Source organism: Bicyclus anynana, chromosome 11, assembly GCF_947172395.1.
Source record: "Bicyclus anynana chromosome 11, ilBicAnyn1.1, whole genome shotgun sequence".
Taxonomy (NCBI): Eukaryota; Metazoa; Arthropoda; class Insecta; order Lepidoptera; family Nymphalidae; genus Bicyclus; species Bicyclus anynana.
This window is the reverse complement of record NC_069093.1, coordinates 9,062,437-9,080,074: the sequence shown is the minus strand read 5'-3', so window position 1 is coordinate 9,080,074 and position 17,638 is coordinate 9,062,437. Positions and strand designations below refer to the sequence as shown.

General features: G+C 35.8%; 2 protein-coding genes across 2 annotated transcripts; both read right to left on the bottom strand.

The window, feature by feature from the left end:
• Window positions 1-1,138: 1,138 nt before the first annotated feature.
• On the bottom strand, window positions 1,139-2,872 carry LOC112053929 (dynein intermediate chain 3, ciliary-like). Its single transcript, XM_024093548.2, has one exon. It carries the CDS (start codon window positions 2,870-2,872, stop codon window positions 1,139-1,141), a length of 1,734 nt encoding a protein of 577 aa, XP_023949316.2.
• Window positions 2,873-3,836: 964 nt separating this feature from the next.
• On the bottom strand, window positions 3,837-16,644 carry LOC112053930 (uncharacterized). Its single transcript, XM_024093549.2, has 4 exons — window positions 16,489-16,644; window positions 6,165-6,242; window positions 6,003-6,080; window positions 3,837-4,637 (listed from the first exon to the last, which is right to left on the bottom strand). Exons 2-4 carry the CDS (start codon window positions 6,220-6,222, stop codon window positions 4,141-4,143), a joined length of 633 nt encoding a protein of 210 aa, XP_023949317.2. The 5' UTR covers window positions 6,223-6,242; window positions 16,489-16,644; the 3' UTR covers window positions 3,837-4,140.
• Window positions 16,645-17,638: the final 994 nt, after the last annotated feature.

The window sequence follows — 17,638 nt, the reverse complement described above, 5'->3', positions numbered from 1 at the left end:
ATCAGCCGATAGACGTCCACTGCAGGACATAGGCCTTTTGTAGGGACTTCCAAACATCACGATACTGAGCCATCTGCATCCAGCGAATCCCTGCGACTCGCTTGATGTCGTCAGTCCACCTGATGGGGAGTCGGCCAACACTGCGCTTACTAGTGCTTACTGGAAAAGACTGATAGCTCAGTCTTTTCCAGAATGTAATACCGGCCCATATTGTTATAAATATGAAGATTGGACTAAAAAGTGGTTGCGTATTGTTTTCTAAAACAAGACATATCCAATTAGAAGCGACCGTCCTTCTGAGAAGGCCCAACCTCAGCTACCGACCGCTAGAATACCTATAATAATATACCCTACATAATAATTAGCTATTAACTAGCGGTCGTCAAAGTTTTGTTTTGTTTAGTTAATTAGGGGAATGTTAATTATGTTATACATCGATGCCTGGATAAGACATGTGCCATTTTGTTTTTAGGGTTCCAAACGTACAGTTTAAAAAAACGAAAGCCTTTTTTTCCATTTTATCTCTATACTTAAATTCATCAAAGTTGGTGTTAACCAATAGTTTTTTTGTATTTCTTATTTAATTAATAATAATAATTAAAAAAAATATATTGTTTTTTCTTTATAGGTGCTGACAACTATGGATCAACAAGGCCTAAAATTAACAGATTTTATTTTATTTTATTTTAATAGTGGTTAGTCGTGAGAAGTATAAAGACAGACACGACTTAATTCATCACATATCATATAAATATGAAAGTATAATTATGTACATCGGTAAGGGCAAATTAAACTACATACTTATTTTAAGTAAACTTTAATTTTGAATATACATACTTAACATATACATACAGTACTAGCGGACCCAGTTAAGCTTTGACAGTTACGCAACCAACCAATCGCAAGAAAGCTATAGGCGACAAACAGACTTTTTACTCGCTTAGATACTCGTATAAGAAGATGTTACTTTAGATCAGCTATGATAGAAAATAGGTAGATACACGTATATTTTATGAGAAAAAATAAACAAAAGCTTTAAACAGCAAGATATACATATTACGAAATATGTGTGTAAAAAAAATTTAATTGTACTCCATAAATTATTATGTACTAATAATGGACACTTAACAAATCAAAACTATCGTGCAGGCATTTTGTGACTTCTGTCTCCAGACCTGTCGGTGAAAGTATCGCATTTTTGTTTTTCTTCTGTTATAGTTCTTAAATAATCAATTTCTGCGTTGCGTATTATAATATCCTCGTCTACTAATTCAAATTCAGCTTCTTCTTCTGCTTTCTGTTTTAGTCGTATTTCTTTAACCCTTGTCTCAAGAATATGTTCACGTCGAGTTTCGCGTTCGAAACACTGCATCATCAACGACTTATCTTTTTCTTCAGACCAAACCAGGTTTTCAGATAGTCTTATGAGTTTTAAAGTTCCATTCATGTCGCCGACAGCGATGAGGTGATTGTTTTCATTCATTATTACTTTCGATAGAGGGTATTTAGAGATTTTCACAGCCAAAACAGGTTCATGATGTTTTCGTAGAAGATCCCAGTATCTAAATCTGCCATCAATACTTACTGACATGTATCCTGAAACTCTATGTGGAGCCCATATTACATCAGAAATCTGATTACGTTGTGCCTTTCCACATATAATAGGTGCAGTACGCACATCGTCACTCCAAACATTAGTCGTCCAGTCACCACAAGTTATGAATATTTTAGCCGAACAAGGACTACGATGTACTGCTCGAACAGGTCCAATGTGAGCATTTAATACGGCACTCATTATTTCTGCATGAGATTTACCTTTTCGATTGACATTTATTACCAAACCTGTATCAGTTCCACAGAGAAATTTTGTTGGAAAACTTCTGTCAAACTGTAATGCACTTACTCCTTCTGAATCAGCTAGACTAGCTTTATCAATCGAAGGATATCGCACAGACATAATAAGTTCGTCGGTCGGTTGGGACATATTTCGAATATCCCACCACATACATTTTCCATCACTAGAGCCACTAAAAAATTCTGTATTTAGACGAGAATGCATAAACTGTAGCGTACTTACAGGGTCCCGGTGAGCCAAATGCATAGGACTTAATACTACTGGTTCATTCTGTTCACGAATATCAAAAATACTTACTCTACCATCTTGAAGACCACCAAAAATTACTTTTGGAAATGATGGTGAGCAAACTATTTGCCAGCATGCAGACGGAGGTTTGAAATATTCATATGGCTCTTTTGGATACTCAATATCCCAAACAAAACATTCAAAGTTTTTATTAACGTCGCCAGTTATTGGGTATTTTTTATTACAATATGCAGCCACAAGCTTAGAATCATCTTCACAAGTCCAACAAATTGAAGCAACTGGGCGTTTGTCTTTATCGGTTGATACTTTTCCTGTTCGAATTGAATATTTTTCCACTGGATGTTGTGAATCTATTTCTTTAAAATACATGTTATACATATTGATAGCATTATTTTGTTGAATATAATGTTCAAACTGGGAATATGTATTCATAATTGCATTACAATACATTTCTTCACGTTCAGTGCGTCTGCGATATCGGAATGTTGCTTCTTCGTCATTCAAACTAACATCCTTTGGCCATCCGCCTTCGACATGTTCAACTCCTTGGTCGCAATATGTTGTAATTTTAGTATTTACATAATGATTTGAACAATTATTACTAGTTTGAGTTTCATGATTCACAGGGTTACGTAAACAATATAAATTTTGTTCACTCTTATCAGGATGAATGGAGTCTATCAATGTAACAGGAACTTCAGAAAACATGGGTTGTCTACCAAAATTTTTCCTTTTATTAAAGTAAACATAAGTAAAACCAGGCTCCATCACGTAGAACGATATGTATTGTTAGATATATCCCTATTTCAATTATTATTATTTTTTTTTATAATAGCAAAGCCTCAAACTTGAAAAGATGTCAGTAAGTTTTGAAGTATAATTTTTTTTTTTAAATTAGTAGACTGATTCTTAATTTTAAGGTTGTATATATGTAAGTATAGTGTTTTTAACTATCTATATTTTTATTATATCTTAAATCTCTATTGCTCTACTCAGTTCTATCCACCTGAAAAACCCGTACGAAAGTGGTTCAGTAATCACTAAATTCAGGAGCATTAATAAAGTGATTGACAAAAATCAATGTTTATTTTTGCATACTGCTTATTTACTGTTATCGGCTCATATGAATATTTAGTTGATTTATGCAAATATATTATACTAGCAGACGCTCCGTGGTTTCACCCATGTAGTTCCCGTTCCCGTGCGAGTAAGGGGATAAAATATAGCCTGTGACATTCACAAATAATGTGGCTTTCTATTAGTAAAAGAATTTTCAAAATCAGTTTAGTAGATCCAGATTTTACCCCCTAAAACCTCACAAACTTTACCTATTTATAATATTACTATAGATAAATATATCTCATCATCATCATCATTTTCAACCCATATTCAGCTTTCAGAATGAGAGGGGTCAGGCCAATAGTCCACCACGCTGGCCCAATGCGGATTGGCAGACGTCACACGCACAAGGAATTAAGAAAATTCTCTGGTATGCCGGTTTCCTCACGACGTTTTCCTTCACCGTTTTTTAAGACACGTGATATTTAATTTCTTAAAATGCACACAACTGAAAAGTTGGAGGTGCATGCCCCGGACCGGATTCGAACCCATGCCCTCCGGAATCGGAGGCAGAGGTCATATCCACTGGGCTATCAAGGCTTCATATATATATATCTCATAATTATGTATAAAATTAGGGAATTGTAAATGAAAAAAAAAACAAATTTGCTTGAGCTTATCTTTATTGATTTTAACAATGGTTCGATTATCCAAGAAACACTAAGTATTGTATAATTAATATCAACAACAAAAGACTTCCTAACTTTTTGTCACAAACGGTTTGTATTTTTTATTATTGTGTAACTAATTACTAACATTATACTGGTTTAAGCCAAACACATACTTATATATAGCCCGTACAGTTATTAATTATTTCATTAAAATAAATCATCAGTTTTTGTCTGATTGGTCCCTTATAGTTTATAAAATACAGAACCGACAATAAGCTTAAGCAATTTACGAACGTTCATAATAATCTATCTAACAGCTGTAACTGCGACCACGATATTTCTTTTACTCTTTGCCCTATTTAATTTCACAATTTTATATCTAAAATTGTGTTTTATGTGTACTATATTATTTTTAGAGTTCGTGGGCTTAGTGTAATTTTTATCCTTTATTTTAGCTTTAACTTTGATCCATCTATCATTTTTCCAATCGTATTTCTTACCCATTTCAGTCAAAATGTCTTCAAAGCTAGGCCATTCGAAATTTCTATTTTCAAGTGTTACATTTTTCGCTGAAGCTTGTATATTTTGCAAAGCGTCTTCAGTGAAGTGGTGCGGTGGATAATTTACATTATTTGAGTAATCAACATTTGGATAGTCAAATTCTTTACGTGTTTCTGTTGTTTTCCTTTTCAAGTTTCTCTCAATTTTGCTTTGCAAATAATCTATCTCTTCGATAAAATAATCCGCAAAATGTTCATCAGAGAAGTCTTCGTAAGATGCCCCAAGTTCTTCTTTTATTCTTTCTGTAACAAAATATTTAGTGTAAATATAATAATATCTTCCAGAGGCACTATACGGTTTTTTTACTTACTTCTTTCTACATAATTAGAAATATAAAGCATTCGCCTTTACATTCGGTTAAACAGATTGAATGCATTAATTCCTATATGAGAACTTATTGGCAATGTTTTGAAAGTGTGTACCCAACAAATTTAACGAAATGTTCTAGATGTATACTGAGTCCTTTCGACTACCTAGTCATTGTCTATCATGAATCAAACTTTAGTTATAAATATTGTTAATACTAGGCTTCATCATCAACCATTAACAACCCACATTCGGCTCATTGCTGAGCAACTAAGTAACTTTCTCTGAGAATTTCAAGAGAAGGGTTAGGCCTTAGTCCACTACGCTGGGCAAACGCAGATTGTTAGACTTCACACACATGGAAAATTAAGAAAATTCTCAGTTATGCAGGTTTCCTCACGATGTTTTTCCTTCGCCGTTTGAGACACGTAATATTTAATTTCTTAAATTTCACATAACACATACTAGGCCTAAACTACGCAAAAGCGTAAAGCAATCAATGTCCGCGGCCCACAGAGGTGTAGTAAAGTCAGTCAGCTGCCAAGAGATATGTACAACGTATTAACGTGTTGATGTAGCGTCATTTTCAATGGGCTAGTGTGGAATAATAGTGCAAAAATATTGGGTTTTTAATTTTGTTTTATAATCTTTAGTATATTTTCCAAACCATTGTAAAAAACATTAGTGTTTAGATTTGTATTTTAACAGCTTCGTTTTATAGTTCATTTTATCCCAAATGCCGTAAAAAAGAGTTTTGATTCTATAAGATAAACTAAGATTGCCGTACTTATAATTGAGAGAGACAATAATATTATCTTGGCATTCCATGGATTCACTATTCGGTCGACGGGTCCATCGCGTGGAATAGAGAAAAACTTTGAGGAAATCCCTCCATGGAGGACTTGTGAGATGGGTGTTTTAGGGCTACCGGTTTCAAGAACCCCTTGACGACGAAGGTCAATACTCATGTTGCTCCCTTGTCTAGCCAAATTTTCATTTCTAAAGCAGCTTTTTATACCCATTCTAATGCGAAATTTGCTATAGTTTAAGTTGGGTTAAAGACGCTAAGGTTAAAGAGAAATTTCGTTGGTATGTCTCTCGCTAGTAGTAAAATACACTATAAATGATACACATTAATTTTATATGTGAAAATTGAAATTAAAATTCAAAATTCATTTATTTCAATCATGCTTAGTTTACAAGCACTTTTGAAACGTCAAGTTATGTCATGATTTTATGGTGGTAAGTGAAGTGGAAGACTTAAGACTTACTTACTTACTTAAAGTTATAAAAATACATACCAGTCATTTTCTTAAATAGTTTCACATCATGCTGAAGCATTTCTCGATTAGATTTCTTCCATCTACCATCACCTTGACCTGAAAATAGTAAAATAATATTAGCTTTTACTTTAAATTACTTCAATGTTTTCAAAGTCAAATAATTCCCTATCTCACACATACCTACTAATAAAGCGAGCAAAATAAACAAGAATGTATTCTGCACCGAGCTGCAATCCATTTCAAGTCTTTGAATGCGAACTGGAACAAGAAGAGAATATATTTATTTATTATTCATAAACATTAGACAAGGTAACGCTTTACTGCGATCTCGCCAATGTTAAGTGACGTCACAGATTAAGATTGCAGGTATTTTGGTAGGAAGGATTACGAAATCATTCCTGCAGGGTTAATATGTCTCTAGGTGTACTTTTTAAAAAATGAGTCACTATTAATGATATTTTATATTAAACATGGAGCACTTGCGCATCATAACTCAGGCGGATAAATGTGAAAAATTGACTTAATTTCATTTAGTCAAATAAACAACGAACGTTATTTAAACAATACCTAAATATCGTCTACAATGTTGACTTGTGTGTTCAGGAAGTGTAAAAACTACATAATTATACATAAATATATAATGGAATTATAGACAAAATTGTGCATGCATGCGCTCAGTGGTGTAGTTAAATTCCGATCACTATTTGCAGTGATTTTGTAGGGACGTAACCTATCTATAGTCTATAACTATCATTGGTCACTACATTGTCTTTCATCGGCTTTTTGGATTTGCAATAGGCCAAGCGATTTTTCGATCAGTAAAAGCATGATATACGTTGAAATAATTAAGTATGTAAAAACCAAAAATCCCTGAAATGGCTTAGTCAAGGTCATTTCATTGATGTAACTATGTAAGATCATCACAAAAAATAAATTACGATGAAAAGCGATGTAGAAGCGAAGCGAAATCACTCATTATTTGATCATCAGTACCGCAGGGTCATTACTACCCTGCGAAACGCTTAATCGCCTGGCCGTATGACTTTGCCAAAAGGGTGATGCGTAGCCAAGGGTGATGCCTACCAACTGACCAAATCTCAGTCAGTCAAAAGACAGTTCAGTCAGGCTTCTATAATTTGATTGTAGTGAATATACGACGGATGCCTACCAACAGACCAAATCTCAGTCAGTCAAAAGACAGTTCAGTCAGGCTTGTATAATTTGATTGTGGTGAACATACGACGGATGCCTACCAACAGACCAAATCTCAGTCAGTCAAAAGACAGTTCAGTCAGGCTTATATAATTTGATTGTAGTGATCAGTCCTTGTTAAGTTATAGACAGTATTAAGCGAACATAGAAGGTACGGATAGCAATTAGTTTCCTAACTAATCTATGTAGATAGGTAGCAGATGTTGCTTCTCATTTACCTATACTACAAATTTGTTATTGGATTGAAATGGATATCCTTGTTGAATTTATTGAGTGAGAATTACGAAATTAAGTGAAATACGTCATTTTATAAGAACCAAAGTCACCGACATAGCTCAACGAGTTGCGAAGCTGAAGTGGCAATGGGCGGGGCACATAGTTCGAAGAGCCGATGGACGTTGGGGTCCCAAGGTGCTGGAATGGCGACCCCGCATTAGTAAGCGCAGTGTTGGCCGACCCCCCACCAGGTGGACTGACGACATCAAGCGAGTCGCAGGGATTCGCTGGATGCAGGCGGCTCAGTATCGTGATGTTTGGAAGTCCCTACAAAAGGCCTATGTCCTGCAGTGGACGTCCATCGGCTGATATGATGATGATGATGATGATGACGTCATTTTATAAAAACTGTAATAGTAGGGGAGCCACTTTTACCACAAGTACGCCACGTTATTTATAAGTATCATAGGCTATATTTTATTTCGTATTCTCAAGGATATGGGAACTACGAGGGTGAAACCGCGGGGTGCGGCTAGTGACATAAGAAAGACAAGCTGACGCCGTGCGGTTTCACCCACGTGGTTCCCGTTTCCGTAAAAATACGGGGATAAATATAGCCAAATCAAATCAAATCAAAAATCATTTATTTCAAGTAGGCTCAGTTTACAAGCACTTTTGACACGTCAGTTGACTATTTGTAAAGATTCTACCACCGGTTCGGAAGGCAGGCTGAGAAGATACCGGCAAGAAACTCAACAGTTGCTCTTTTGAAAAAGTCGTACAGTATTATAATTTACAATTGATAACAATTACTGTTTACATTTCTTATAGTTTTACTTCCTGTGTGAAGGTGGAAGCTGATCCAACGGGCTCCAAGCATCTTTATCATTAAGGAACTCATCAATGTTGTAGTACCCTCGACTAAGTAAATACCTATAACCTTCCTCGATCAATGGGCTATCTAACAATGACAGAATTTTTGAAATCGGACTAGTAGTTCCTGAGATTAGCGCGTTTAACCAAATAAACAAACTCTTCAGCTTTATAATATTAGTATAGATGACATTAAATCATTATATGTTTGTATCATAAGTAATAATTTTACACCAGTTATTTATTGGAGCTTCTAATGCGGAGCTTAACTTTAATATTAAAACATAAAATGTTTTCCAGATGTTGCCGTTCCGTTGAAGAAAATGCTTTAATAATCCCTCATTAATTTGAAGCCCCAAATTAAATTGAGTTGTAATCAAATACAATTACATAACATCACAAAAAAACTAATTATTTTGCTGATACTTTAGTCTGTACCAATTAAAATCGTAAATGTTTTCATTACGCTATTAGTTATATAGTAGAGCCGTGATAGCCCAGTGGATATGAAATATGCCTCCGATTCCGGAGAGCGTGGATTCGAATCCAGTCCTCCAACTTTTCAGTTGTGTGCATTTTAAGCAATTGAAAATCACGTGTCTTAAACGGTGAAGAAAAAACATCGTGTGAAAACCTGCATACCTTACAACTGCGGATATCAAGCGGGTTGCAGGGAGGCTCTGGATTCTGGCGGCTCGAGGCTCGAGACCGAGACTTGGAGGTCCATGCAAGAGGCCTATGTCCATCAGTGGACGTCTATCAGCTGATAAGGTAAGGTATATTAATAACAAATATAAAAAAATCGTGCTTTTAGGTAGGTCGGTAGCTTATAGTAGGTAGATATGCTATAAAATTTAAATTTGCTTTCTTTTCATTTTTCAAACGCCGGACAAGCATTGCTTTGCAAAAAAATCGTAATCGTTTTTCTTTTATATCAGTCTATTCTTCGTTTATAGCTTCCGTTTGCCGGCCGGCGTGATACTGTGCTAAAATCACGTTTGCTTTTAGAAAATTCTGTACACGTTTTTATACCTAAGGCTTTTTGCTGTTACTATCGCATGGTTTTCCATTCAGCGCCTTTTTTCATTCGATATCTAGTTAAAGCTTAACTGGTATCTCAACTACGTACTGCATTGTATGTCAAATTATTATTTTTTTTTTATTTATTATTCTTTATAAGTTAGCCCTTTACTGTCTGACAAGTTCGTTGATTACACTCCCATGATATGCGGGCGACAGGGGAAAAGACTGCGCGGGTGTGAAATACTGCGTGCGGGGAAGTGACGTGCATCAGCCGTGTGTTTTCATTCATCGCTACACGCTCCCCGCTCCGGGCGGAACATCGGGAGTGTTACGAACGAAGTTGCCAAGCTATACAATCTCACCTGATGGTAAGTGATGATGAAATCTAAGATGAAATCAGGCTTGTTAGAAGGAGGATGAAAACACACTCCCCTTTCGGTAGGGTGGTATTTAGCCACGGCCGAAGCCTCCCACCAGCCAAAATTGTCGTAACTACCCCTACACAAGCGTTAGCTGAAGAGGAAAGGAAAATATCAGTCATATTTAGAATACTTTTCAGCCTACCTAAAATGCGGTAGGCCTATAAGAATCACAGCCAGTCAGACTATTGATAATTCTTTTTTGAAATAAATCATATAGACTTTTCCCTTCTCAGCTAAATCAAGGTAATAGCAAATGCAGTGTCTAGTTCACATTTACATTTCCGCTTCAATCAACTTCCTGTCGCAGACACAATCAGCACTTTCAATATTTGTTGCAAATAACGGAATATTTTAACGAACGTTTTGATATTGAATTTAAACAAGTATTCAATAGGTGTATATATTTTCTCAATTCTCTACGTGTGTGAAGTCTGCCAATACGCCTTGGGCCAGGGTGGTGAACTATTATTAGCCTAAACGCTCTCTCTCTAAAGCTCATTCTGAGAGGAGATTCGTGCTCAACAGTGAGTCGAACATGGGTTATTAATGACTAGCGGTCAAGCTTCGCTTTGACTACTCACCCCTACCATTCATACCCTACCCCAAACCTACTCTTACCCTAACCCTACCCTAAGTACCCTGTGTCCGTCTCCTGGTTTTAAGCTACCTTCCCACCAATTTTCAGCCAATCTGTTTGGCCGTATTTAAGATGAGCCGCTCACGGCTCAAGTGGAGGCGGCAAGAAGTGTTACTTTAGAGATAAGATTCATGTAATGAAAAGCTTAAAAAATTGCACAATTAAATTATTCGCACTCACACAATAAATTGACGGCCTCCGTGGCGCAGTGGTATGTGCGGTGGATTTACAAGACGGAGGTCCTGGGTTCGATCCCCGGCTGGGCAGATTGAGATTTTCTTAATTTGTCCAGGTCTAACTGGTGGGAGGCTTCGGCCGTGGCTAGTTACCACCCTACCGACAAAGACGTACCGCCAAGCGATTTAGCGTTCCGGTACGATGCCGTGTTGAAACCGAAAGGAGTGTGGATTTTCATCCTCCTCCTAACAAGTTAGCCCGCTTCCATCTTAGACTGCATCATCACTTACCATCAGGTGAGATTGTAGTCAAGGGCTAACTTGTAAAGAATAAAAAAAAGAAAAAAAAATCAGTTGTTTGCAACAAGTGTGTTCGTGTTAAGCCGGGTCCAAATGTGTGTAACGCGTAATGTAAGATTACGTGTAATTTAGTGTCAACAGTGTAGACGGCACAGGAACTCAAAGCGAATTGTAAACGCGAATCTATTTCAAGAGCGGTTTCCACACTGAGAAAAATAAGCTACGTAAATGAACTACGTGCGTCAGTGGCTTTTAATTTACCACTTACTACGGATGCAGCATACGTAAGAAAGATCCCGTATACTGAGTAATGGTACAGCATACTGTAACGTATAGAAGCAACGCCATGCTCCATAAGTAGCATAACACCTTACTCGTACGTCTTCTTAATATGATTGCGACAAACGAAATCGAGTCGAGAGTCGAAGTACGTTACTTAGGATGCACCATTCTATTACTTAACCCGAACCAGTATGCAACATGATACGGGCTACAAGCGTAATAGTGTCTTGTTTGCTACGTATTTTACGAATAGATAGATAGATATACTTTATTTGCACAACAAAGACAAATACAAGTGAAATAAAAACAAATTAGGAAGAGATCAGCATACAAAAGGCGGCCTTATCGCTAAGTAGCGATTTCTTCCAGGCAACCTTCGGTTTAGGAAAACTTAAGAACATCAGCAGGTGGCGTAAAATAAAAATAACCATAGTATTAGTTAATAATACATAAACAATATTACACAAATACTTACAATAATGAATAAAATACATATCAAAATATACTAATAAATACATTATACGCATGTCACTCTAGGGAAATTTTCTCAATGGAGTAGTTGCGAGCACTGCGAGCGCCTCTGTGTTCGCGCAGCCCGAACGCCAGCGCGAGTGTTACATGTAATGCTCGTAGTTCTGTCCACACGTAAAATTCGCATTACATTACACGGTGGATTACTTTACACGTTACACACGTCTGGACCCGGCTTAAAATGTGAACGAATAAAACCTAAACTCTCGGCTTTTCTCCGCTTTATGTCGCTACAGACGGCAGACAATACACCAGATGTAAGCGCTCTCAAAGTTTGGCGAAGACATTATTGCTAAGTGTTTACATAGAAAATGCAACGGTTAGGAAAAAAATAAACGCAATTTAGTAATAAAGATAGTTGATTCAATTATTTATTGCGTGCTTCGTAGTTCTGTCTTATATAATATGACTTTCATTGCCATTTTGTACAAATAATTTCGATTATATACTAAATTACAGTTTTTTTCACTATGATAGCGGTCGAAAAAGTATTAGGTACCTATAATTTACTAGCTATAGCCTAGCAAACGTTATTTTGCCTCCTAAACGTATGTTTGTTCCTACTTCGGCTACTGAAGTGATTTGGCTGAAATTTGCAATGGAAATGGATTTTACTCTGTATTAACACACAGGCTACTTTTCATTCCGAAAAAATCCATAATTCCCGTGGGATTTGTAAAAAACTGAATTCCACGCGGTCGAAGTCGCGGGCGTCCGGTTGCACTTAATTTATATTTTGAAATATTAGACCATTTCTAAGGAAAGTTTGACAATACAATTTAAACACGGTTGGTTTTTTCTTCTAAATAATCCAGTGTGTCTTTATTAATATTAATTAGTTTCAAAATAATCATAAAAAGCATACATATATAATGTTTCAACACAATATTCTTCCGTAAATCTAATTATTTTACGTTGTAAACATGATGTATGATATCAATAACAAATTAAATAGACCGACAGTAAACTGAAACTCTCTAAATAATTAAATGGTATAGACATTTTGAACACAAAAGCTTTTGGATTGAGCGCATGCAATAGCCACACATGCCTCATTTGATGAAGTAGGTAAATATGGTAGCGAATCATTGATATTGGCAGGCTCTGGAAGATTGTAGGTTTTTCAACCGTTAAAGTAAAACGCATATTTAATTAAGGATTTTCCTAAGCATCAAATTCTTTTAATCGTATCCCCAATCACTTTGGCAAGCTTTCGTAAAACACCATTTACGATTTTTTAAGCATAATGGTTTTGCTACGAAGCTAATGGGCGAACGAAGACATGATTCCTCATGATATCGTAGAAAATATAAAAAAATACGCTTTATATTTGGACAATTAGCGTATATGTGGCCCACTGAAACCTGCTACCTTCTAAAGCCAAATGGTCCAAATTCCATAATTGGCTACCGTACTTACCTATGGTAGGAGCATAGGCTAAAAAACTTTCAGCTTACATACAATGAAGTATGTCTGACTGTCACAGGCTTTCGTTCTATTTATACTAATATTTTATTCATAAAACCTTTCATTGTGTACGTCCATATCATTGGGAAAATCGCGTACCAATCACATAAATTTATATGTCGAACAAATTCAAAACAAAGGATTAATTCAGATGCAAACGTTTGAACACGAGTTTTATCCATTTAATAATAGGGTCCATAATTGAATAATAACTATATATTATCTGTATGAAGATTTAAAATGTATCGATAAACACAGTATCATTCCCAACAAATGGTGCTGTCCGAATTATTAATTAATGTAATTTCTAAAACCTACGTCTGGTAATGGCTTTAACAATCTATACTAATATTATAAAGCTGAAGAGTTTGTTCGTTTGATTGAACGCGCTAATCTCAGGAACGACTGGTCTGATTTGAAAAAATCTTTCAGTGTTAGATAGCCCATTTATCGAGGAAGGCTATAGGCTATATATTATCCCCGTATTCCAACAGGAATGGGAATCACGCGAGTGAAACCGCGCGGCGTTAGCTAGTTATTGATATAATTTTGCTGACTATAGTCAAAGTAGCAAAACGATATCAGTGTATATACAGGTTGCTCGGCAGTATTTCCCATAACTTCAAGGTGTTGACGAGTCCACTTATAGGAGCCGAACTGTCTAATATTTATTTAAGTAAAAAATAAAAACATACGAAGTAATTTAAATAATTACGACTATCCGTGTACGCTTTTATTTATCCTTGCATTTTAAAATCTTAAAATTTTTCTAGAGACGAATATCTTAACATTCCATGGATTCACCGTACAAGTGCGAGTCCTGAACTTGTGACTACAGGATGTAGGGTTAAGAAATTCCTTGACGATCGATCAACATTCCCCGTTCTCTCCTCGTGTTGTTCTCCCTGCCTAGCCAAATTTGGTAAGATCCTATTAAAGCAGCTTTGGATACTCGTTCTAATATAGAACGCAGCACTCCTAGAGAGGCCAAGGTCTTTAAGCATGACTTGCTCACCAAATCGACAAGAATTTCAATTAAAAGCTTTAATCTACTGAATCTAACTAATGAAGTTTTCGATTAGTGCAAGCTACTCGTACAACCTTACATTACAAAGGCTTTAAGGTATTCTCAAATCTTACTATGTATACTTGTACTTTCTCACTTGTATTTGAATTTTACTTATTTGCAAAACTCCAACTTATACCTACTGATAATTTTCTTACTGATACGGTATCATACTAATAAATAATAGTAATTGGTAGTTAGCGTCAAAATGTGATATTACGAAAGATTTATCTGGTCTTTACAAACATTCTGGTAGTTAGGATGAAATGTAGTACTCAGATTCTTTGAATACCAGCCAATCTTCGTGACTTCGTCCGGGTGAATTAACAATTTTTGGTTATGCACTAATTCAAATCAAATCTTAAGGTAACTGTAGATATTTTTTCAGAATTTCAGTTCCTAATTTCAGTCAAATCAGTTTAGAAGTGGCAGGTTAAAGAAGTAACAAACACTGTATGTATATACTTGCACAAAAATTGTCGCGTTAATAATATTAGCGTAATTATAACGGGTAGTTTTTCACAAATTCCGTACTCCCCTGAAATGGTTTGATCGATATTTATGATTTTTTTTGTGTGTTGTGATTGAGGTTGTTAGCTATTTTTATCCGACTACGGCGCAACCAAAATGAAGGGTAATGATTTTGGCAGTGTATGCATGTTTCATATCCCTAAGTATGGGTGGTCTACCCCCAAATGTTTATAATGCAAAACAACGTTTGTCCGGTCGGCTAGTACAGTTAGTACTAGCCGACCGGACTACCTAGTCGGCTAGTACAGTTAGTACCGGACCGGACGCTACTTAAAATATAATGATGATTTTAGGTAAAGTGTAAGCTATCCACGGCTAATGCTTACCACCAGACCAGACCTGAGCTCAGTGACTTGGATCTGAAAAATACACTGCCTACCATTTTGTACAGTTTGTTTGTATACTCGTAATGCCTAATGAATACTTCAGGCCACTACCTGAGCCCAATTATTTATTTTATTGAAACAAAAACCTTACAAACTGCGCCAAAGAGGTCATTAATAAAGTTAATCTAACACACATAGTTTATACCATAGATTAACACGTATGATACTTTTTATCTCGTTATACATCAGCCGAGCGCACGTAAAGCCATCGGGTCCTACGCTTGATCTCTCACCGGTCGTGACGGATTATCGCACCCACATTTCCTTTTTCAATTAGGTAGATGGGAAAATTGGAGAAAATAAACCAAGGAATACGAAAAACTAATTCGTTTAAAAATACGGAAGGACAGCAACATTATAATGCGCCTGATATTGATAATTTTATACTATAGATCGTTTACATCCCTACAAAATTACCGCAAAAAGTGATCCGAATAATAGGCTACAATACTGAGAGCACACATGCACAATTTTGTCTTCAATTCCATTATAAAATCAGAACGGCTAAGATGTGGAATGCCCTTCCGGCGTCTGTGTTTCCTGACACCTACAATTTGTGCACCTTCAAGGCAAGAGTGAAGGCATCTTCTAGGCAAGCGCGTTTCATCTTAGACCTCATCATTGCTCACCATCAGGCATGATTGTAGTCAAGCGCAAGCCTATCCAAGATAAAAAAAAAATGTATTTATGAATATATAGTTTTAACACTTCCTGCACACACAAACTGACATTGTAGACGATATTTAGGTATTATTTGTTTAAATAACGTTCGTTGTTGACCATAACTAACATTGAGTTGACAAATACTAATACCTGAAGTTTCAAAAATGCCTGAAAACTAAGCCTAATTGAAATAAATTAATATTGACTATTGACTATAAGTGTGAAAATGTAGCACTTTTGTTTAAGCTTCTAAGCAGTTAGTGATATATTTAACGCGTGTTTATTATATACATACAAGTTGAATTCCATTGAAATACAAATATTATTATTTTATAAAATATAAATTTTACAGTTTTTGTTGTAGTTACATTTTATAAAATTATTTGTATCTATACTTGCTAATATTATAAATGTAAAAGTAAGTCTATCTGTAACCTTCTCATTAAACGGCTGGTCCAATCAAGATAAAATTTGGTATTCTAATAAATCAGAGCTAAAACGAAAAGATAAGGACGTGAAATAGGGTCTGAAAGTTTGTATGGAAAGTCCTTCAGATTTAGAGTTACAGTTATAAAAATCATAAAAGATGTATAATTATTATAGGTATATACATAAATAATGGAAGAAGCAAGCAAGAATCGTAGCAATTGGAAGGATGTGGTAAGTATCTGCTTAATATGAAAATATATAAAATTTTTAAAAATTGGAATTTCTTTTACCTTATTTTATAAACACACGCAAAGTCGTTTCACAGCAGCGGAAACATCGGTATCAAATTAAAGTGAAAAATTAAAAGCAACTTCAAATATTCACGAAACTTTCTACCGTTACGTAGTTTCCGTGTTCGCACAATTCCGGTAAACACGTCCACCTCGTCCGCGAGCCGATATAACACTGAAAGCTTTTCTATTGAAGAACTCGATATTTCCCATCCCGTAACACGACATCCTAGCGTGGAAGCTTTACCTACATTTTCACAGCTCGCTGCGTACATTGCTGGTTTCAATGAATATGGAATCACATATTTGCAACAAAACGGGTATTGTATACATAAGCATTTAAAATACAGACGAGGTACAAAATGTTTACTTACATGGCTAACGCTTTTCATCCACTTTCATTCCACCCTCGATAAACCCCCTGTAGCCACCATGGCTTAGCTTGTATTGCATGTCTGCAGGTAAGCCGGGCCTTTGAAACTGAAATTCTATAGGGTGACACCTTCAATGTTATAATATCTAACATCCCTGTCAAACCACCAGTTAATCAATAGGTATTGAGTAGCCATATTGAGTGTGAATATATATATGTAATGAAAGCTGTTTCCTTATTTTGAATTTACTAGGTACGTTGCAAACACAGATATCGGTTTTGCTTTTCTTTTTCTATATAATATTAAAGGATGGGTATCTATTTTGAAAATATATTATTGAAGATGTTATTCGTTTTTTAATGACGGAAAATGTTTCCGAACTGTTTAGTGTAGCTTTTTATGCGTTGTTTTATACCAGGAAAGTCTTGTCATCGATTTTCAGCTCAGGTTTTTCTAAATTGGCTGGTCTGTAAGCATAAGACCAAGAGAAATAGACAAAATGTCGAGCAATAGCGGCGGAATGTCAAAGTCCCAGATAGCGGCATTTCCGGTTGCGCTGCTTATGGTAAAAATTTCATTTCTATTCACTATTTTGGTCTTTATTAACAACCTATTAAAATAAACATCAAATCAATTGGGAAATGTCATCTACCTACTGTATGATATCCACCAGTTTTGGGGGTTGGAGCTGTTCACGTCCGTAGGATGTACCTAAATTAGTTATTCTAATACTCGTAACCCTACACGTGACCCCTGGGTGGTGCTAATCGAACAGC